The 23854-nt window shown below is 43.5% G+C and overlaps 1 protein-coding gene across 3 annotated transcripts in view; it reads right to left on the bottom strand.

The window, feature by feature from the left end:
- Nucleotides 1-23854, bottom strand: part of PPP4R3B (protein phosphatase 4 regulatory subunit 3B) — a 26660-nt gene extending 2806 nt beyond the window's left edge. Inside the window, exons 1-15 of one of the 3 annotated variants that reach the window (XM_030490968.1) lie at nucleotides 23446-23854; nucleotides 22344-22399; nucleotides 15775-15873; nucleotides 13778-14398; nucleotides 10306-10383; nucleotides 9390-9506; nucleotides 8290-8406; nucleotides 7837-7968; nucleotides 6713-6815; nucleotides 5613-5654; nucleotides 4791-4949; nucleotides 3959-4128; nucleotides 2440-2579; nucleotides 1824-2008; nucleotides 1165-1367 (exon numbers count right to left, since the gene is read on the bottom strand). In XM_030490968.1, the coding sequence (XP_030346828.1) occupies nucleotides 1165-1367; nucleotides 1824-2008; nucleotides 2440-2579; nucleotides 3959-4128; nucleotides 4791-4949; nucleotides 5613-5654; nucleotides 6713-6815; nucleotides 7837-7968; nucleotides 8290-8406; nucleotides 9390-9506; nucleotides 10306-10383; nucleotides 13778-14398; nucleotides 15775-15873; nucleotides 22344-22399; nucleotides 23446-23587 (2364 nt within the window). In that variant the 5' untranslated portion in view covers nucleotides 23588-23854. The remainder of the gene's footprint in view (nucleotides 1-1164; nucleotides 1368-1823; nucleotides 2009-2439; nucleotides 2580-3958; nucleotides 4129-4790; nucleotides 4950-5612; nucleotides 5655-6712; nucleotides 6816-7836; nucleotides 7969-8289; nucleotides 8407-9389; nucleotides 9507-10305; nucleotides 10384-13777; nucleotides 14399-15774; nucleotides 15874-22343; nucleotides 22400-23445) is intronic. The other 2 variants (XM_030490969.1, XM_030490970.1) reach the window with 2 other exon arrangements.

The following is a 23854-nucleotide window of genomic DNA, read 5'->3' as shown; positions in this document are numbered from 1 at the left end:
TGGTGATGTCTTTTTCATTCCAAGACCCATTTGTCTCGAGAATGTTTCGGAACCTCTAAGTTAGAAACTCCTGGAACTTCCTTGTGCCTCTGGATCTGGCCTCAAAAAGTGACCTGTAAATAATTCTGAGCTCCCAACTGGACAGTCACCAAATGCCACGTGCACACCTCACATCCCTTCTGCTGCCGAGTCTTACGGGGTGCGCAATAAAACTTTGACCACACTTTTCTGTAGCCTCTTGGGAGCTAAAAGCTAAAGATTAAAGTAACACACGACTGTGTAAGAGGGAATGCAGGGATCACCTACTGTATTTCATCTGCTTAAAACCCTTATTAATTCCCCAGTTTGGCAAGGGGGGCACTAACATAATTCACGAAAAACCCCAATCTCACACGTGCATCACACACACAGAGCAGCAACTGCACAGTTAAAAAAGCGAGGAGTGGGCATTATGCAGAAGATGTGAAATTAAACTGTGCCCACCAGAACGCCAACAGACTCCAGTCCCACCTAATACTTTCTTAAACCTTCCCCCAAACTAGCAACTGTTTAACTAGACAGGACTTTGGATGAATTCATATGCAAAAAGAATCATAGAATCCCAGACTGGTTTGGGTTGGAAGGGACCTTAAAGCTGATCCAGCTCCAACCCCCTGCCATGGGCAGGGACACCTTCCACTAGAGCAGGTTGCTCCAAGGCCCTGTGTCCAACCTGGCCTTGAACACTGCCAGGGATGGGGCAGCCACAGCTTCTCTGGGAAAAGTCTGTGCCAGCGCTTCAGCACCCTCACAGGGAAGAGCTTCTGCCTCAGAGCTCATCTCAGTCTCCCCTCTGGCAGGTTAAAGCCATTCCCCTCGTCCTGTCCCTACAGGCCCTTGTCCAAAGCCCCTCTCCAGGTTTCCTGGAGCCCCTTTAGGCACTGGAGCTGCTCTAAGGTGTCCCCTTCAGGAGCCTTCTCTTCTCCAGGCTGCCCCAGCCCAGCTCTCTCAGCCTGGCTCCAGAGCAGAGCTGCTCCAGCCCTCGCAGCAGCTCCGGGGCCTCCTCTGGGCTGGCTCAAGCAGGTCCTAAATCTAACATTACCACCCCACACCCAGCAGGTAAAGCCTCGTGATGCTGCTCTGTGGCCTGTGAGAGGACAGCAGCTTTTGTCCAAGTTCTCCCACCTTGGTGGCTGTCACCGCTGTGGTCAGGGTCGCGTTCTTTGACGAGGAGCCGTTGGAACTTGCTGGTGATGTCTGAGCTGCCACAGATTTACTGTTTGCACCGTTTGCACCATTGGCTGCACTGGCTGAGTGGGAAAAAGTGAATTTGAATCCCCCAGCTGAAGTCCTTTTTGGAAGATTCTCTTTGTCTTCACTCTCCTTAGCTGAGGGACAAACAGTGTCACACTTCAGTATCCGCTGTACTCCACTGAGTACAATCCACGTCACAGCATAATCACAGCACAAAACCCATCTTATTTCTTTAAGTCAGTTTAAATCCACAGCTACCCCCTAATCTCATTCAGAGCACATCAGCATTCAGACTGTGAATGGCACAGATGCTGCCGAGATGGGGACACTGCTCACTCAGCACACACAGTAGATATAAAGTTCTGCTTCTGAATGTCATTTAAACTAGATGCATGCTTAGAGCAACTGAAGTCATTACTTTAATCCTAAGCTAGCTTGCAAAGACATGTTAGGAATTCATTACCTAATTACAAAGAATACCCTTACTCCTGCTTATGATACAGAGCATGAGCAACTGGTTTGTTTACAAGACACCCCACGGATCTGCCACAGAGAATTCCAGTGCTGAGAAGCTGAAATCGAGTCAATACCTTTTTTAGTTTCCATAAATTTTTCATAGCTATCTGGAAAATCATCCTCCTGTTTAGACTTCTCAACTGGAGGCACAACAGCTTCACCTTCTTCCTCTTCGTCTTCATTGAACCACATTTCTTCATCCTCCTCTAAGGCTCTTGCATCTCTGCGAAATCTATTGCTACGCAATATAGATGGAACACTGTAAGAGACACAGGACAAGTGATTCCAGTTTTGCCTGCTGCTTCACACTCAGCTGGGATCACAAGTGGCTTCTCACACTTCAGAGTGCATTCAGAGTGCATCTGACAAGGCAGTCCAGCTCCATCCACAGCCCTACCACCAACACAAGCATCACCAAACCCCAGCTGGCAGGAAGGCAGAGTGGATCCTAGCTCTGAGCGGCAGAAGAAGATCCTGCTCTTCGGAAGCTCAGAGTTTTCTGAATATAACATTTAATACTCTGACAAATTGCAACTGTACCTCAGTAGGAGACACAGCAAGTCAGCTGGGGTTTGCTCTAACTGGAGAAGCTTTCATGAGGAATGAAGAACCACCCCAATCCCAGCCTTCTGCCTTTATCTGCCCTCTAGGAAAGAAGGAGAGTCTCAGACTATCTGAACTGGGTCGTACCTGTTCAGTTTCTGGTTTTGTCGGTCTTTTTCTTGCTCATATTTTGTCTTCAGTCCCTTGAATGTCTGAACATACTCAATAGATTCAAGTGCATTATAAAAGTTTTCAACTATATGTGCAATAAGGGACTTAATATCTTCCTGCAAAGGAACAGAACAGGGTTTCAGAGTCAAACATTAACATGCAGAAGTGGGGAAAGCTTTAGAGTTTAGTTTGAAAAGTACCGGATTCATTTTCCAGAGTCAAAACATGACTGTAAAGAACAAGTGTGAAGTCATCAGATGAGTTAATAAATGATTAATGAATAATTAATAAAAAAGCTGAGATCTAGAATTAATTATTAATTCCCCCTATAAACAAACAATACACTCAGTACTGTTCCAATTCTATCTGTGATAGTTTGATTAAACCATGCTGCTTGCTATCTAAGATTAACCTTCCTGAGAAAAGCAGGAGTTTAGCTGTGCCCTGCCCTCCCCACAGGTTTAAGCTCCTTCCAGTACTCAATAACTAAAGCAGTACCATGGGATGAGGCACCTTCTGGTCACTCACACTATAACAAGTCTCACTGTATCAGACAAATCTTAATGTTCTACCATGCTGGGGAAAGTCACCTGAGGAAACGACACATTTCCTTCTTGCTGGACAAGGCAGCAGCTACGATATCCTACAACTAAAAACCACCCTTCATTTTCACAGGCCACAAAGACTCCCTGAGAAGGCTCCCACACACCAAAACATTTGCAGTGAGTGGCTGAGGAGCTGTTGCAAGTCCTTGTTTTGCACCCCAGCAATACAAACAACTGGGTGCTCCTGCTCGTCCTGTCTACCCTGTCCACATCCACAGGGTTCCCACAAACACTGCTGGTGGAAAAGCTACCGATCCAAAGCTGACACTGGCCAAGTGTGCTGGATTTTAAAGGACAATGATCATTCACATTTATAGCCAACTAGTCTGATTTAGAGCCAAAAATCACAGAATCCCAGACTGGTTTGTGTTGGAAGGGACCTTAAAGCTCACCCAGTTCCAACCCTCTGCCACGGGCAGGGACACCTTCCACTAGAGCAGGTTGCTCCAAGCCCCTGTGTCCAACCTGGCCTTGAACACTGCCAGGGATGGGGCAGCCACAGCTTCTCTGGGAAAAGTCTGTGCCAGCGCCTCAGCACCCTCACAGGGAAGAGCTTCTGCCTCAGAGCTCATCTCAATCTCCCCTCTGGCAGGTTAAAGCCATTCCCCTTGGCCTGTCCCTAACAGGCCCTTGTCCAAAGCCCCTCTCCAGGTTTACTCACATATAACATATTCCACTGAATTCCTCAAAGTTTGGTCCAGACACAAGTCTGTGATGGGACAATGCAGCAAAACAAGCACGAAGCAGCTCACTGGCTCGTCTCTATTAGATATTCATCTATGGGATTTCTAGGTTGTGATTTTAAGTAGTGATACACTGTTTCAGGGAAAGATCTGCAGTTTGTATTTCTACCCGAGGCACCACATATGTGTAAGAGCTGCTCAACTTACCACTCTGATGAATTCAAACAGCTCAATCACAGCAGAGTTGAGCAGATTGTACCTAGTTCCATTATCCAACAGAGCATTTATAACTGGTTCAAACAGGTTTCCCTTGGTGATGTAACGGTTATAAAATTCATCTTTTAGGCCAATTATCCTCCTCATAAAGCGAAGAGCACCTGTATGAAGAAAGAAATTCAAGGATTTAATAAGCACATGCCAGGGCTCCGATCTGCTTCTCTTGGAAAGAAACCTGCTGTTAAGGAGAGGAAGATGCGCCCCAAAGCAAGAGCATTACAAAGCACTTTCTGATAGTTCGGAAGAAGCACTTGCTGAGAGGTAACCTTTATTTCTTTCTTTGACTTCCCAGGGTATTTAAATGTGATCAGGATCCATTCATTTCTTGTTGATATACAGCAGCAATAAACTTTAGCACACGTGAAGTTAAATTCTTAGCTCATTCCTGCGCTTTTCTGTGTTCCCCTCCCAGAACCAGCCCTGTATCTTTAACTTCACATTTCCTTCACTCTCCACAAGGAGCTCTAGATTCAGGACATTAAGAAATTACAGTATTTCCATTTATGTAAGACAAATGCTCCTTAAGTCATCAAGACTTGAAAGGATCATTGTGGACTTCACAAGATACAACCATCCTCCTCCCTCCACAATGGCATTGGTCTACATTAACAGGCATCTGCTACCTTTTTTCAACATTACTTAATAGCTAGTCAGTGACAAACAGCAAATTAAATTAATTTGGAACTTAAATACACACTTTTACACATTCCACACAGAACATAAAATGCCTCAAAGAAGGAAATCCCAACAGCTCCATACTCACACAAGGCCAGAAACGTGTGTTTTGAATTCATCAAGACCAGCACTCTCCTTAGCAAATCTTTGTTCATAATGTAGTTCTTGATGTGATACGTGTGGTGCTCCACACAAAAAGTCAGCAGCTCCAAAATTAAGGCAAGTAGTTGTGCCGTTTGGTAATTATCTGCAGGAAAAATTAATGCCAAAGTACTGTCATGCACCAAATCATCACCAAGCTCAGCTGCTCTTCCAGCTCCTGACACTGGATTGCTTTAGGAAATGGGACACTGGGTCAGAACAAAACTACCACCACAAATTTGGTTTTATTTCCCCCCTCAGTCACAAGAACCACCCTGAATTGGCAGCAGGACTTGCCCAGGACCAGTGAGTCACTGGTTATGGCAATCCAGACTGACTGTATGTAGTTCACAGAAGAAAGCCAGTCAGACCTGTAGTCCTGTGAACCTAGTTAGCAATGGCTTTTCATAAGCTCAAAAAAGCCTGCACAGATAAACATCCAACCTGTAAAAGCTCAGCTGTGCCTCTTTAGTACATGTTCTGCTAAAAGCCCCCAAATCCAGTAACTCAAAAGCAGGTGAAAATGTTCAAAATCATAGAATTACAGAATGATTCGAGCTGGAAGGGACATTAAAGATCATCTAAACCTCTGAAGATCATCATTCCTTCAGCTTCCCATCATCTCAGGTGAAGCAAAGCACCTGCACCTATTTCAATAAAAACTATTAAAAAAGATGAAGTATGGACATTCCTAACGTTTTGTTTTAAATAAAACCACCACACAGCAAACAAAACAAGTTTAGAAACTTAAAAGTCAACTAAAACTTACCAGGACAAATTGTATTACTCTTTGTGGACCCAACTACTGCATCTGATAAAGAAAAAATAAAGCAAAAAATCAGGAACAGGTTTTCAAAGCCCTGTAAATGTTTCAAAGGGGATAAAGCATCAATTCCACCAATTGTTCAAGCTTTTCATGTAACCCCAGGTTTCTGCAAGCTACAGGGAAATAAAGATACAGCAAGAATGCACTTTCTATATTCAATTTACATTGCAAAGCTTCAAATTCAACTAGGTAAAACCACATAATCTAATACTTAGGAACATTATTCCCACCTAGACTGAAAGAAAGTGCCTATTCTCAATTTTTCAAATAAGATTATGAGTTCTACAGATATTCTGCAAGTTCTCTTTTCGTATAAACCCCATAAAACATTTATTTTTGACATGAGAAGATGGATAAGATGAAATAATGTTTTTGCCAACTCCATATTGCTTTGATTTAATCTCTTGAAAGAATACTGGGAACAAAGTCTGACTGGAGAGGCTGTAACGATGTTACATTTCTGTTTGCAAAGCACCAGAGGCAAACTGGTGTTTGTTATCTGCGTGTGCTAAAAGAGATTCCAGTTCTGTTCCTGTGGCCAGGGAAAGTTAGAAAAGAAACAAGAGAAAGGAGTTCCAAGCTGTACTGCTTTGAAGAGATTTCTCTTAGCATTTCTATATACAGCCAAGGGAAAATCAGTCTTAGGAGCTCATCACCTGAGCACCCAACGCCCAGAATCACGTAACCACTGATGGATGTCACAGGGTTTTGTAAGCTTTCAGATAAAACTACCTCTCAACTGAAGACACTCTGCTTTACAGCAGATATCCTTCGAAATTATGCTAGTAAAATAAGTACGTAAGTAACAAATCACATCCAAGAGAGACATCTTTCACAAAGCACAGTGTAAAGATACATTAATGCTCAGAGCTGCAAGAAAGAGCTACTCAAACTCTGCCCACAGAACCCCTCCACTGGGGAACACCAGCTCTCAGCAAGTGTATTCCCAGCACACACCACGGGCTCATCACTGCTACCAGGCCTGTAAAGCAGAAACATTACAGGACTTTAAAGGGAAAACAACAGGTAAAAATGAAGATTACCTTTTTCACATTTATCTTCTGCTGTATTGGCCAGAAGCGGTGCAGTGAGAACGTGCATACAATGGTTGTAGAAGAAATTGAGAAATTCACTTTTTTCTGTTTTCTGAAACAAATACAAATTTATTAAACACTGGCATTTGTATCTGACCCTTTAAAAAAGAAACAGTAACATAAGAAACAGCCTATGGAGAATCCTATGGACTCCTTCAGCTCTGCCTGTATCTATTTGGTTGGGCCTGCAACCCTGCTGTCACTCAAGGAAGATGTATTCCTTTATTTCGGGAAAAGATCTGTGAGACATCAAACCAACCCAGCTACCACCAAAACAATCCCCAGCATGGATACAAATATACACTGAAAACACATCAGTGACTCAAAGTGCTCGGCAAAATCTGCTTAAACCATTCTTAAAACACAGTAATTTTATCCGTAACAACCTGCAAACCTTTTTTACACTGAAGAACAAGTGTCATCTGGTTCATTTTACTACATTCTACACAAAATATGTGTATCAATATGTGACTAAGATGACAATCTGTTTTCTTACACGGAGTATGCATTAAATTACAAATACATCGTACCCTGGTTTGGATTCAGAACGTCAGCAGCTGAAACAAAAGAGTGATCCAAGTTTTAAAGCAAATTTCAATAAACTGCCTGTTCTTACTTTGACATGTGAACACAAGTGTGCAATTTGGAATCCAACAATATAAATAAATCCTTTGGAATGGCACTAGTTGGATCAAGTTGCATCTTTACTGTGCCACTGGTATTAAAACGCTGATTTGGTTTCACGCAAACTCTACCAGACTCTCTTCTTTCAGTATTCATCATCCAGCTAGCAGGTTATGACCAGACTGGTGCTGCTTCACTGAAGCACAGGACTGCTTGGTTTCATAAGTACTTGTACAATGCCGCATACTTTTGATTATCAAAAGTTGATGGAACTTTTAGCTTATTTTTGTAGCTTAAATTCAGTATCAGAGCACAGAAAACACTCTCATAATAATAATAAAAGAAAATATCTTCTTTTATGCCCTGACCACAATAACAGTGATAGAGAGTATCAGGTTATGAACTTTGCTGAGACATTAAAGTGTCTTTACCCCTTTGGATTTTCTTACATTAGCTGTGGCCAACATATTCTCTGGATCTATCAGAGTCCGCAAAAGCCCCATCAGCTGCACAGCTCCCCCGAGCTCGGGGTCGGTGTCACAGATCATCTGCTCAATGACCACGTTGATGAGGAGGATATCCTGCAACAGAGCCCAAACAAACCCCAAGGGAATCAGACACAGCTGCAATAGCAGAATGAGTTCCCAGTTACTGGATTAGGTTTCTTTTTTGCACAGCCCCTCACCTAAAACCATTGTTAGGCTCAAATACAGTCCTAGTACTGGGAACACCAATGTGCTCAGAAATCTTTGTGCCTTAAATCTACGTTTCCCTGTGTTCCTAGTATCTACATTCTGGGGCTAACTGTATCCCAAATTGTGTAGAGGTTGGTTTTGCTGTGGTTTTTCCCCGTTTGCTCTAAAACTAGTATATTCAACAAACTTCAAACCACTTTTACTTACATCATCACTCTGCTGAGCTTCTTGCATTACAAATTCTCGGACCATGGATGGGCTAAATTCTACTAGATAAGAAAATATATCTGTAGCAGCAGATCTAACTTGCAGATCATCCATTCCCTAATAAAAAAGAGAGAACAATTTATTAGAGTAAATCAAGTTTGGGATTTATTATCTATTTTCCCCCTTCAGAAGGGGTGCGAGGCTCTCTGTGAATCCAGCAGCCCTAACTTAGGCAGGAAACATTTCTATCCTACTTGCTAGAATACTTAAGACACTAATATCCTGTACCTGTTATCCAGAGTTTATTGATCTCATACAAAAGGCCCAACTGCACAAATCAATTCACACAAAAGTTCTTGTACTCATTTATAGACACAAGAACTAATAATTTTCCTTTGGATATGTGATTTTCTCTGATAACTGAACAATTTCTAAGCCTAAAATATTGACGTAACAGGAAACATTTGGACTGGTCAGGCCCTGGAAAAGAATAATGAGATTAGGGTTCATCTGATCACTGAACATCTTAACAGCCCCTGTCCTTCAACAAGTTCACATGTTGTTACCCTACAACATAAACCTCCTTGAATTTATAGTTTCCGAGTCACGGCAGCAGTGGCACATGAATGACAGCAGTCAGGCAGCAAGAGCTGCTCCGACCAAAGGAGTGAAAAAAACCCATGTTCTCACATTGCTGATTAAGATGGATTAATCTGCTTTAGACCTCTGCAAAGACAGGATTAGGTGATCTTCAGATAGGAACAAGCTAACAGGTCAAGATTAGCTAAAAATACTTCTTTGGCACCATCTCAGTAACAACAACAACAACAGAAAAGACATCAATCAAGCTGCCACATGAGAAAGAGTAGCCTTCAGGTTTTGACACTGAGTTTACTACAGACTTCTCCATCATGAAAAGTAGAAATAATAACAGGAATAAACATCTTTTGGATTCTCAATTGGAAGCTGAATAAACCTCAGCTTTCAGCAGAGTGAAGCTGTGCAACCAACACACACAGGGGCTCAGCAGTACTGAAAACCTGGTTAAATGGCTGGGGGGGTTTTAATGTTGTTAAAATCAGCTCTAAGCTCTCACTCACCATTACAATCTCAAGGGCTGGAAGAATTCCCAACTTTGCCAAAGTTTTGAAAAAAGCATCTCTGTTCTGAGGTTGTAACGTCTGGGAAAACGCACAGAATTCCTTGAAAAAGTTAACCTGTAACAGGGAAAAAACCATTGAAGGTGTATCTGAGTCAGAAAACTCTCTGGAAGCAGGAAACTGCTCCTATGTTTATCAGAGCTTGTGTACTGGCTGCTATGGGCCTTCCCAGAAAATGGTATATTCTAGTTCTCCTTCCTCCAACCTTCAACATCAATAAAGCCAAAGACAGTTAAAAATGAACTAACAGAAGTTTAAAAGGTTGAAATTTACCTCAGAAAGAAACACAACGACCTTGTAAGTGACTATTTTATCTCACGCAGCACGTGAAGGGTTTATCCTCCTGTCTGCTGTGCCTTTTGTTGGGAAGAACAAAACCTAACCCTAACCCTTGCCAAGAGCAAGATTTCAACAAGGCAATTTAAGCTCATAAACATATTGAAGGATAAATAATGTCTGTAATACATATATTAAGGGACTAGTAGTAATCCTCAGTCATAGGACTTAAAAAGATCGGTTTTGAATGCATGAAGTACAGTGACAAAAGCAGTGTTCAGGTGACAAATAGAAGTGATATGGTACACTGAAGAGTACCTGGAAGAAACTATACCCTTAAGTCTAGGGTGTCAGCTTAGTGCTAGTACTTTCTCAACAATAAATTAATCATTTAGAACAAATAAATCAGAGTGAGAAATATTTGTCTATTGAGTACATAAAGGAAGACTGAGCTGCACTGGAAATGGTTCTTGGGTTACAGAAACACCTCAGTGCCTGCAGAACCAGCAGAACAGTTTCACTATTTCTACTCAATCTGTAGTTTGAAGCATTCAAAGAACCACCCCGACCTCTGACTTACCAGTTCACACCGTTTGTCATCGTCTGTAGCTTCATCTGTTAACTGTGCAAAAACTTCAGACAAAAACTTCTCGTCTTCCTGCGTGACACACAAGAGGAACACAACTTACACAATGCCTCTTGAGAGTTAAACCATCCATCTCTACTGGATCCCATGCTGCAGAAAGTCAAACTGAACTTAAGCTTAACTACAGTTACAGACAAAACGCCATGAGTTAATAGATTTGGTAGATGAGGGGTTTTCCTTTCCTTTTTTCTCCACACCTCCATGACTTTATCACAAAAAGGGAAATGCAGGAGTACACACCCAGGAGGATCATTTCCAGTGTGTTATTTCAGGATTCATTCTGTGCAGCAGAAGCAGGTCCATGAGACCAGAACCATACGTTAGGCAGAGCACAGGTGACAACTACTAAAACTGCTCTCTGAACGACCCATGCACTCGCTGTATGATTTGCCACACACCCAAATTACAAACAATGTCAGTCTTCCATACAATCACAGACTGGTTTGTGTTGAAGGGACCTTAAAGCTCATCCAGCTCCAGCCCCCTGCCACGGGCAGGGACACCTTCCACTAGAGCAGGTTGCTCCAAGCCCCTGTGTCCAACCTGGCCTTGAACACTGCCAGGGATGGGGCAGCCACAGCTTCTCTGGGAAAAGTCTGTGCCAGCGCCTCACTTTTGCTCCAGGCTCCCTCCCTGCACCTTCATGAAACCTTCCAGGGATCACAAACACTTTGATAAGTGTAAGTCTTTACACTTTTAACTTCTTTCCATACCCTAGAAACTGCCAAGACACATTTTTACCTGCTGCACCTGTGCTGCTCACACCACAGTTAACATGACCTGTGTAACAGTTCCCCTATCCTGGCTCTGCAGAATCACAAGCATTTTGTCCAGCCACCTATGTGAGGGTCAGTAGATGAACATTATGAGTTTGCTGCAAAAGCTCCCCCACTTGTAGTTCAGCTTTTCCAATGTGGGAAACTCACGTATCACTTGCTTTTTGTATTCAGATCCTCTACTACCAAGAGATACTTATTTTTAAGTATATCTAGGACAACGTTTCACTTCTTGTTAAGCATTTCAGTCACACCACTGCTTAATATCAAGAGGTACTAGAAAACCAGGGTGAACATCATCATCCCTCAACTCTTTGGGCACCTTCTGCCTGCTCTGTACGTCAGTTTGTCTCCATGGAAAACAGTGTTGGCATTCTCTCAAATCAACTGCCTCTGTTACCTTTTAAACACAATACAAATCCTAAAGCAAATAGTAACATGCTACAGCATTACAAAATGGTGCATCACTGCTGATTCAACTCTTCAAACTTTACCTATGCACTGAGCAAACACGAATGGAATAGCAGCATTCCAAGAAATACATATATAAACATTACATTCCATAACGCAGAGGGGGATTATTCTCTACTTTCCTGTGTGCTGCTGTTATAACCTGGTTGTTTTTCAGGCTGTAACAGAATACAGAATTTTTCCAGTTACAGGAACACCAGCCAAAGGCCCACCATTGAATTCCTGAAAATTGTAAGAGGTGGGGAAAAAAGTGCTTACAACCAAATGGTACCTGGAATCAACATCAGAGAGAGCACAACATACACACCCTGAACAGTTCACTCTGAGCTTTGCTGCCTTTAACAGCTTAATTAAGCCTGTTAACAAAAAATAACTCTACCACAACCAACCTCAGGCAGGCTAGAGATTCCCTGCTGCAGAACACCTGGCAATTGAAACATCTCTTGTTTGCCTAAGGACAGCGTAGCCCTGATATCCTAAAGCATAGGATGGACCTAGGATTGTCTTCCATGCTCACTCCACACCCTTCATCCACAGAGGCACCAGGATCTACTGCTTCACGACACATAGGAAGGAGCTTCACCACTGCAGCAAACATGACCTGTTCCTCCTATAAACCACACTCTCCTAGGGAGCTTTGCTGGGGTATTTAGGGTAACAAGACCTCTGAAGTGTGTTCACCAAACCCAGAGGAGCTTTAGAGTCCTTGTGCCACAACAAAAGCTGATTTATACTGGGGGACTGTGAAAACAGTCCTGAACCTGAGGTCCACACTGCCACGTAACTCTCCTCAAGTGCGCTCTCTCTTCCACATGTGCTTTCTTCTCAGTTTGTAATTCTCAAGGCAGCTCAAAGGATGCAAGTACCAACATTCCTTGTAAACATCACATGTCTCAATCAGACTCTTCAAAACAGACAGGCAGCCCTGTGTGGCACATCCTCTCTCCACCACAGCAAGGACAGCAGCGACAGAGCAGCGAAGAACTGATAAAGGATTTCACAACTTTCTCCAGAGAGTACTGGAGGTAACAGGAAATCACAGTTTTCTGTTAAGGCACAATTAAATATTCAGTACAGTAAAGCCTAGATGAAAAATAAAGAACTTCGCAGAGTTAAATGTCTCTAAATGGAAACAGGACTGTGGCCTCGGGAGAGTAACAGGAATATATGCAAAAGAATAAAAAGGGAAATCTTTATTTAACACAAAGTCAGTGATTTTGCACGTGGGATTTACTTTCTACTTTCTGGTTGAACAGCAGAAGGAAACTAAAAAGAAGCCCCAAAGCTTATTCAGGCAGTTCTCCAGTTGTGATTTTTCACCCCCCAGTCCTCTATTGCATTCCTTAGCAATATTCCTGATGGCAATGTCATTGCTCCAGTGCCCCTCTCCTTCCATAATTTTAACTACTCTCCTCTCATACACCTTCCTATTCCACAGACTATCCACACTCAAACCCCACAGGTTTGTGATGTTCTCTTCTAAGGACACAGACCAGAAACAGAATAAACTCACTCTGGTAACCATTAGTTTGCACAACAAAATGGGAACTAAAAATACCCCAAACGTCATGTTCACACTCAGCTCTTTACCAAGGCTCCTTCCAGAGGCCCTCCTGGCTGTCACACCCAACTACTCTTAAGCCTACTTCTGACCACAAAGTGTGCAGTAAGTTTTTTAATGTAGTAACTTGCTGGTTATTTATTAATTAGTACTTTCGGATATCAGTGTGAAGGAGAAAAACCCAACAAATTACTTTATACTACATGAACATTTGAAATTACCATGAAGTAATAGTAGTATAACAGGAATGGTTCCAAACATGCTCTTTTGAATCAGAGAGTCAGAATATGTTATGTCTTAAAAAGTTGCTTCTTCCCTAAAAACCTACACAAAACCAGCTCTAAATGCACACGCTGCTTGTGAATCAAGAACAACCTTTCACTGTTTCCATTTAAAGAAGTATTAATGTACTCACCTGAAATCTACCATTTGTAAAGTACAAAAAGGTATCAGGAGTAAGGGGAAGCACTCAAAACATTACATAAATGAAAGCATCAATGATTAACCTCCACAGTGTTAAAGAGCTGTAACCAACTCTGAAACCACAGCTAGAGGTATCCATAGATAATCCATCTATAGCATATTAAAACCCACTTACCTGCAACATACTGACAATCTCAACTTTGTTGAAGAAAATAAAGGAAGTGAGGGTAGAAAGAAAATTCTCTTCAAAAACAGACGGTGTCGGCAAGATGATGTCCTGAATGTACTGTACCCTGTAAGTCTGGTGGATTTTCTGCCTGAGTTCAGAGTCTGTTATAGGAATAACCTCCTTAAATTTTGCTGTTTTGGTCAAGAACTCCCTGTGCCGTTTTGGCTGAGCCAAAGAAGGATCGTACTCCAGGCATCCAACAACATCCATAATACACTCATCCGAAAACATCACCTCAAACAGAGTTGCTTTGTTGAGGAACAAAATTCCCCTAATAATTTCATACAAATGATGTAAGCCTTCGGTGTTCTCCAGATTCTCACACACTTGGAAAAGCTGTAGTAGTTTTTTAATGTAGCCTTCGTTCTCCAAGGCCAGCGCCAGCTTTTCCCTGCGGATGGGTGAGGAGAGGACAGAGGTAACTAGGTCAGCAATCTCTTCAAGTTTGTTGAGTTCACAAGTAGGAAGGTCGATCAAAGGACTAGTTTCAGGCATTTCTTCTATGTGCTCCTCTTCTGACTCAATAAGGTCCTGCGTGACTTCCACTGAAGGATCCTTACCTTGGACCTAAGGAGAGAGTGTGCACAATTACCAACTCATCCCAAACCAAAAATCATCAAGTCAGGAACTGAAATAGCATGTGCAGAAGCACTTTTTTACCTTCAGCTGCATGGAAAATGCCTGGCCATGCAGAGGAGTAAGTTTGCTGCCTCTAAGTTTGCCAGTCATTACTATTATTTGGGGGTTGGAACTGGATGATCTTAAGGTCTTTTCTAACCCAAACCATTCTACGATTATCCTCAATAGTATCAAAAACCAAATAACAGCATCCCTGCGGTCAAGAAGGCTGAAGAACCTTCACACAAGCACAAAATATATACAGAAAAAGAAGGGCATAAGGAAACCTTCTTTCGTTTTCTCAAACAGAAGGCTGTGAAGCTTTAAACTTGTAGTAAGAGAATTCACAACCTCCTGTTGCTACGTCCCCCACAAAGAACATGTTACCCAGGAGACCCAAAGGATAAGGCAGGAGAGTTCTGGAGTCTGATGATGGAGCCTAAGGCTAACGGTTGACATGGTCTGATCACACAAAAACTCCCTCTCAGACTGGTCATCGCCTCAGCCCCAATTTAAAACCAGTTTAAAACCTGGACTATGTATTAGACACATCTACTTGCCGTTACTAGGACCAGTTCCTTTCAACAACAGCACTTCAGAACCGGCTGAGAAAACATCGTACCCCAAAGCACACCAAGATTAAACTGCATCTAAATTGCCTAGTTTGGAAACTGGTAGGAAATCTGAGTTCCTTTAGGTAACAGCTTCACTGTTTCAAAACCTGAGAGAAAATCAAATTCCAACACCAAAGCCCAGATTTCTTCTCTTAAGCACACTTAGATGTAACTCCATTGACTTGTTACTTCCAGAAAGTATAAAATCTAAACTGTTTTGTAATAAAACAACAAAGATTGAAACATCCATAAGACACACTCAGTAAGACTTAAATCTTGATGAAATAAATGTCACTGACAATTCTGAGCTCCTACAGCACCTTTGTCTCTCAGTGAAACATCTACATCCTTACTCATTACAACACATTTTCAGACCCACCACACTCCAACAGGTCACCTGGGAGAAGGACAATTAAAATGTGGTACTTTGGCATTCCCCTTTTTAACAAAGACAACAAACCAACCCCTCTAAAATGCCCAAGACCTGAGTTTCAGCATTACACTGATTTTCAGAAGCATGAAATCCAATCATGAAAACAACAACTCGTGTAAGTAGTGGCAAGTTAAGATCTTACATAGAAAAGCCACAGAAAATCATGATGAGTATGTGCTTATTTTACAAGTAGGTTGAAAAATCACACCACAAATACATGAAGTCACAGAAGACACTAAAACATCTGGAAGAAACAGAATATGTAAAGTGAGCTGTACCTGGCAGATTTTTTCCCAGATTTCATCACAACCAGCTTTTTCTTGGAAACTCAGTGCTAAATCATAGTTTTCTGCTTCTGACCAAACAATCAGGGTGTCCTGTTTAAGATAAAACCAGAAAAATAAGTGATTCTGAAGCAGGTCTACACTTAATATCAACTTGTGTTCTGTTAAGTCATATGCCTGAAGAAGAAATAATTTAAAGTTACACTTGTCAAAAAAGAACATAAGACACTAAAACATTAAATCACCTTTTCTGCCATAAGGGACATCACCTTCCTTTTTTGCTATTTTATGACCACTACCTTACAGATTAGATAAATATATTTTCTTTCCTACCCAAAACACTTATAACGGCATTTTTCCACACATACTTCTGCGCCAACAGTCTCGGAAAGGGAATGTGGATGAGGAAAACCTGCAGTGTAACAATTTAAGTCTTTTCATATTTAATACAGTAGAAACAACACCCCAAGATTACAGTGTTTCCTCCTCAAAAGGGTTTAATAGAGCCTTAGCAATATGAGAAATAATGCCAAACTAATGCTAAAATGTTATTTTCTGAATTAAAAGACATACAGCCTGGAAAATATAAACCTCCCAAGTTCTTACTAAGTTACAAACAGTTGCCAACAGGTATTTTCATGTGAGCAAGGTTTTTTCCTCTATTACCACTGCCTCCATCAATTCCATCTGATGGAGGATGCACCATATGCCTGGAAGATTTGCTGGAATTTCTGAATAAACTAAAGGGTTTTTTTATGCGGGTGCATTAGGACACTTGCTGCTGTACCGTGCGGACTGTGAGCCTGTGCTTCCACATTCAGACACGTAGTTGTCCTGGTTTAACCCCGCTGGCAACTAAGCACCACGCAGCAGCTCATTGAGAGAGAATGAGGAAAAGCTACAACCCATGGGCTGAGATATGAACAGTTTAATAATGGAAATAAAGTAAAAAATAATAATATTAATAATAATGAAGAAAAGGGAGGTAACAAAAACAGAGGACTAAAACCCAAGACAATCAAGTGATGCACAACACAGTTGCTCAGCACCCACTGATCGATGCCCAGCCTGACCCGAGCACAGCTCCTGTGCAACTTCCGCCCCAGTTTCTACACTGAGCTTGAGGCTCCATGGTCTGGAATATCCCTTTGGCCAGTCCAGGTCAGGTGTCCTGTCTCTGCTCCCTCTCGGCTTCTTGTGCCTCTCCTCGCTGGCAGAGCATGGGAAAAGTCCTTGACTCAGGGTCAACAACTAAAGCATCAACTAAACCATCAGTGTGTTATCAGCATTATTCTCACCCTAAATCCAAAACACAGCACTGTGCCAGCTGCGAGGAGGAAAATTCCTCTAGCCCAGCCAAACCCAGAACACAATAGTTCAGCATCCTACAGTAAACTCATCTTCATGCCAAACTGTTCAAACAGAACATCTCTCTGCTAACGCTGCAGCACATCTGATGAGCTCCAGCAAAACAGTTCAACAGTCCAACGAGTTTCTTGACTAAAACCTCAAAACCCGAAACAAAACCACGAGCAAGCCCTTGCTGAATGGTCAATAAGTTAATTTACTTCCCTCATTCACAAAGGTCAATGTTCACCAAACAACTTACAAGGCTTCTGCATGACGTTCATTGTAAATGAAATATTCAAAGTGATATCTTTAAGCTAAGCAACCAAACCCAAGCAATATCCCACCGGCTTACAGATACCTCATACACCTTAGGAAACTGCAGGGGCAACAAGAAACAGACCCCACCACTGCCCCCTCACATCTTCACCCCAAAAGAACTTCTTGGTTCCCGCTGTGCACCAAGTGACAGGAAACCATGAAGCTGATTGTTTGCTACGTGCAATGTAGGTGATGATGATGAAGCTGACTGGTTACTGTCTGTAAGGTGATGATGATGAAGCTGATTGATTGCTATCTGTAAGGTATTCTATGCTAAAAGTCCAACCCATGACATGGTATCATACAACTATCCTGTCACCATCCTTCACGTATTCACCAAAGACAGGGACAAAAACATAACTGCTACCAAGTGACTGTTGCTACTCCTGAACCTGTCAGTCAGCATTCCTTAATTGTTTTTGATCAAAATCAGGTTAGATGCTTAAGCAGATCTTTGTTAATGCAGTTCTGTGCTTACACAGATCAGGGAGCACTCCAGAGTGTTTCCACTGGCAGATGAGGGGACTAACGTTTGGGACAGCAGGTAAACTCTTCCACCAGCACAGCCATCTGAAACACACCCCTCTGCCTCCACAAGCACCACGTACCAGCTGCTACAGTTCTCACTCTGGAAGAGGCATGAAAATCAGCATTGCTGATAGGGCAGAAATTCTGCAGTTCATTTCTACAGCATCTCTCGATACCCATCTGCAGTTGTGTGGTTTGGGGGGGATGTCATTGCCTTTTTTTCCTTAGAATAGGTTAGCATAACATCATCTTACAGCAACATTGTTGACAAATGCCTACCAAGAGATCACTAGATCAGCTTCCTTCTCCCAAAACATAATCACAGGCCACACTAAAAACAGCACCATTTGCACAAGCTCCATTTTTTGTTTCTTTCTCATTTTTATATATTCCTTTAAAAAAACAAAGTTTCCCTGTTCTGGAAAGAACTGAGTTCACTGCAGTATGGTTTTAATGCTATTTATGAGAGTTGTTTATCTATACTACAGTGTCCTACATTACACTTACACTTCTATCCTACAGTCACAAATATTAAGAGGTCGTCTCTCTGTTTTCGGGCTGTGATTCATGTGAGCAAATGGTACAGCTTCATATAGCTGCCATGGCTTGTGCCTACAGCTGTCCATCCTCATCTCCTCCTCACCAACAGCTGAATCTCCGTGTGCTCTTTTAGAGTGAGCACTTGAACTGGGATTCAAGGAAAAACAGTAACTGTCAACTGCAGGCACTGAAAACTCTGATCAGCTCCATGGTCAGGTTTAGGGATTAAGCAGAGAATGAGCATTCTTAGGTACAGTTTTATGGCTGTTCCAAACTCAAACCCTGACATGTTTATCTTGAAATCTTCTGTGAAATTACCAATGCCCTGACACTCCAAATCAATGCACTTCAATGCAAGCTGGGACTCAGAGGCGCCTCAATGAATAAAGGACACAAACGTGAAGAAGTCCTACTCACAGCCCAGAATAACTCAAATCAGAGATGCAGTGGAGTAACTTAAAATGACTGCACGCATCCATCAAGACTGCACCCAAAATTTGCTGGGAACTCTTGTGTTACTGAAGGGTGCATACATTTCTCCAGAAATACTTCTGAAAGACTGAAAGATGGTTTAATCACAAAATAATTGTCCAATATCAATATAAAATCTACTCATCTGGCATTCACTTCCTGCATGACCCAAGACAACCCATGAAGCCCACACACAAACATCCTCCAGGCCTAGCTGCTGTGAGAGGCTCCCACTCCACCTGCTTAGATCAGCACCCAGGATGCTACTCCATTGACAAGCAATGCTCCTTAATTCCATCAAACACAATATAAAACCAAAGAAATCAACTTGGAACAATTTAAACTAAGAGAGGAGTTCAACCCCCTCTTTGCTGTTGGTCCTGGTTTGCACAATATCTGCTATTCCACACCTCTCCAGCAAAAAGAGGTGCTTCAATGGAATCAGTTCCTACACAGAACCTGTCACAGAGTAACACCAATACTCACACTGGCATGAAAAAGGAGTGAAGCAGCCCCTTGGCAACGCTCGGGCTGGGTGTTAATAACACCCCTACAACTGTGTTACATCCCAGCCTCAAGGAACTCTCATTCTGCCTGGAGCAAACTGCTCTGTTGTCACATGAGCAGTGGCAACGCTGCAAAAGGCAGTATTTGCACACATTCTTCATGGGAGCTCTGAAAAGAGGGCACGCCTCAAGGAGAGTCGGCAGCAGAAGGCAGCGTTCACAGCCAGGATCTCTGCAGCAGTTTGGAGTCGCGCAGCCAACGCAGCTGAAAACTGCCACCCTCGGAGCTGAGCTGGAGGAACAAAGCACAGGAACGGATCCATCTGACTCCAGCGGAGGACACGCTCTGCTGCCAACCGTGCCAGGGAACAGTAACCTCCAGCACAGCGTGGAACAACACTGGGTGTGGTAACAACTTAAACTGCTCCTGCTGGAGCCTCCAGAAGGCAGCTGACCTGCCCTCTGGCCAACGCGGGGCGTTTGGTGGGGGTATGGAACTCTCAAAGCCTGTACCCCAAAACCCAGGGGATTGAAAGCTCTTCAGGCTCCCATGTGCTCTACACACATGCCATTAGAGATTCTTTTATGGTGTGTGCTGTGCCTAATCCAAGTCCCATTTCTCTTGAGAATGAGGCCACGACAAGAGTCTGCCCAACGCCCAACAGAACTGCATTCTGCACAGAAGCTGGTGACCACAAACCCGATGTGAGAAGGCAGACACAGGCCTGCCCTGCTCAGTTAGCCAACAGTTACAGCACAGCGTGGCACAAACAGTGCAATCCTGGGAATCACACAATGACACCCAGCAACTAGAGATCAGTTGGTTTTCTTTGTTCACAGAGTGTTGCTATGCAAATCACAATGTGATAACCACACTGTAAGTCCATTCAAGTGATTTATATGAAGACGGATGTATGGGGAGGGGATGCTTCCCCTCCATCAAGTTGCACCATCTCGTGGCTTTCTCCAAACCCAAAATGATCAGCACCTTAATGACAACCTGAGACTGAACTCTGGAAGTGAACGGAGAGCTTCCTCCACGCTGCCATTCACCTGCCCTGGGCAGGTCAGAACAGACTCCAGGTCTTCAGGCTACCTATGGAACAGACATCAACGTGCACATAGGGATCCTGATGGAAGACCACCCCTCTTCATCCCTGGTTATCCGAAGTATTTTGTCTAAATCTTTCCACTGGTTTAAAAAGGATCCTTTCCTAAGATGCCCAGGTTTGAATACAACAATGTTTTACCAATGAGACACGAATGTGACATTAAGGTCTGCTTTTTGCTACTCTGCTCAGAAGGAGGCACATGAAACTGGAAGACAGAGCTCTGCCAACCGAAAGCTGTATGACTTCAGAGGTCAGACAAACCTAGAAGTTGTCTCTGGAAATCATCAATCATGATTCCTCTTCAGAAAACCCACCCCAAACCAAACTTCTCCAAGACAGTGCAAGTACTTTCAGTCACAAAAGCATTAGAATCAGTAATAAAAGCCAACCAAAATAAGCCTCAGACTGAGTTTCTCAAAACTACAACCCACAAAGGCTTCCCCAAGAAAAAAGACAACAAAAAGCTACTTAAGTCACTTGAAACTTTGCTACTCATTAAGTAAAGGCTTTCAGATAATCAGTTGTATGAAGTTACAAAAACAGGCTGCAAAAGGAGGTGCTTTAAAATTGCACAGCAACATAATCTGCACTCGTATTTCATCACGTATCGGTTTCCTCCACTAAACAGGAAGCAGCTCGAGGCTCTTGACTTTCAGAACCCTGCAGAGCTCCATAAAGACCATCCTCTGATGAAAGCCCACGACTGTCACCCCAACTGAAACCACCAACACGTATTGAGTGAGAAGTGGAAACCACAGAAAGCAGCTTTCTGAAAAGCCAGGCCCAAGACTCCGACCTGCTCCTAACCTAAAGTGAAGCAACTTGCGCTCAAGAGCTAACAAAGGCTCTTTCCTCAAGTTCTCACAGCATGACTTGCCACCAAAACAAACAACACCCTTCAAGATTTGTCTCTTTGTGATTTAGGAAGAACAAAATTCCTGTTTTCTAGTGCTGAAACACTTCTGGATACCCTAATGACGAAGAACAGTGCAAAACACTGAACAAAAGGAACAGACTCTGCTGTAGAACAAAGGAAGAGACAGAAAGAACCCCAGTAACAACCACAAGAACAATGCAGGCAGAGACATCAAAAATTCATGCACAAAGAGGAAAAAGACATTAAAAGTGATAGCAGCAGAAGAGATTTAGCAAGCTAATTTTTTTAGTGAATTAAACAAAAATGACTCCCAACTGTTCTACTCCTTTGTTTTGCACAAGGCTCACCCCTAGGCAAGGCAACCGTGTAAGTCTCACCATGGCCACTCGCTTTACTCAGGAGAGCAGCAGTTTTCAAGCCTTCAAACAAAAACTACAAGAGCCACAATGAAAGAAGTCCCACAAACATCACCTCCAGAGGAAGAACTCCAGAAGGAAATATGCTCTAACAGAACTGGCCCAAGTTTTGCCTTCCTAATTCAACAATTATTTCATATGGCGTGGGATGGGAGAGGGAAGTTACACATTTGTGTTTCTATTTCTCCTGTAGTAAGTTCAGTATTTATCTGAATCACACATGTTCTCTTCAAAGCCTGAAGTCCAAAAGGGTGTTTTAGGAGACCCACATTTTCATGTCTAGAATCCACAGTATTACAGCACCTGCAGGCTTCCGAGCAAGCTTTTCACCTCTATGGAAAACACCACTGACAATTCCACATCGTGTCACTTTCCTTTTTCCCTGGAAAAGGCAATTTGAGCATAAACCAATCCCTCAGCATCAATAACCAGAAAAAATACTTGCCTGCTGTTTTTGATATGCAGTATTTGGATTTATCTTCGATTCTAACAGTAGTGAACCTGAAAAAGGTATGAAGAGACACTGACTGAGTTTAACAAAAGAAACATCTCCACACATCTTACAACAAACTTCTGTGTGCCAGCCAACACACGCTCAGCTTAATCCAGAACCATCTTCTTTAAACATAACCCCCTAAAATAAGCCAGCTAAGACAAAATTCAACAGAAATAACCATATGAAGATGCATTTTCCTCTTCTAATTTAGACCTGAATCGTCTGGGCCGTGTTTTTGGTGTGACAACCAGCTTGTTCACAAGCTTTTCAGCAAACCTCTACCGACTGGCACCAGGTAAGATGCTGCCCAGCAGAGAAATGTTTTTCCCCACAGAAGCCACGTGGGCCATTTGCTTTTATTTCCTTCAACTGTCCTTCAGAAGTGAATCATGTGGATACTGTAAGCCCAGGGACTTTATCTTGTGTATGCAAGTAGTGTTTGTATCCTGGCAACAGCTCGGGAGTAAGTTACACCAGTCTTAGGTGGTTTATTTAGTACATTAGCACCTGTTGGCTGACAAAGTGGCAAGTGGGTACCCCCCCACATCAAAAAAGACCCTTAAGGTGACTTTAAAGTGCAACAGAACATGAGGGATGCCACATAACTTGGATATAAACTAAATTCCTGAGGGAAAAAACAAATAAGCAAGCAACTTTTTATGGTAGGAACAAGAGGAGGGGAAAAAGCACTTCCAGAGCAGACAAAATCACTCTGAAAGCGAACAAAATGTCGTCACACCTAACAACTTCATTCAGTCCAAAGAGATGCAGCCGGCCGGGGCAAGGGGGGAAGCTAAGGCACCGCTGCGGCTTACGGGGGGTGGAAACCGAACGGAGCCATGAGCTGAAGGAAATAAAGGGGGAAATAATAACAACGATAACAACAAAGATCCCCGGGGTCTCCCCTGGCGGGCGCCGGGCGGGGAGGCAGCGGCAGCCGAGCCCGGCAGCGGCGCGTCCCCACGGGCGAGGGCCGGGGCCGCGGGGAGCGAGGGGGGAGGCCCGGGCCCGGGCGGGCTGGGCCTGCGCTCAGCCCCGGCCACGCTCTCACCGTCCGACTCGGCGCGCACCAGCAGCGACATCCCCTTGAGCCGCTCCACGTATGTGGAGGAGACGTGCCCGGTGCCCCTGTCGTCCCATTGCCGATCCTCGTTGAGGGTGTACACCTTCACCCGCCGACGGGTGTCCGACATGGTGCAGCCCCGGCCTCGGGCCTCCGCGCCGGGGCCCGCTCCGCCTGCGGCAGGGCGATGGAGCGAGGGGGAAGCGGGGCCGCCGGGCCGCTCAGGGGCACCGCGGGGCCTCCAACGCGCCGCTTCCCATGGCTCCCCGACGGCCACAGAGCGCCGCGGGCCCGGCCCTCGCTGGCGCCGCTCCGCCGCCTCAGCACCTACCGCGGCGCCGCCGCCATCTTGAAACCCGACTCTCGCCGCCTTTCTCTTCCTCCCCGCCCGGCCACG

The sequence above is a fragment of the Strigops habroptila genome, chromosome 6 (assembly GCF_004027225.2).
Source record: "Strigops habroptila isolate Jane chromosome 6, bStrHab1.2.pri, whole genome shotgun sequence".
Lineage (NCBI taxonomy): Eukaryota > Metazoa > Chordata > Aves > Psittaciformes > Psittacidae > Strigops > Strigops habroptila.
This window is presented reverse-complemented; position numbering and strand designations above follow the sequence as displayed.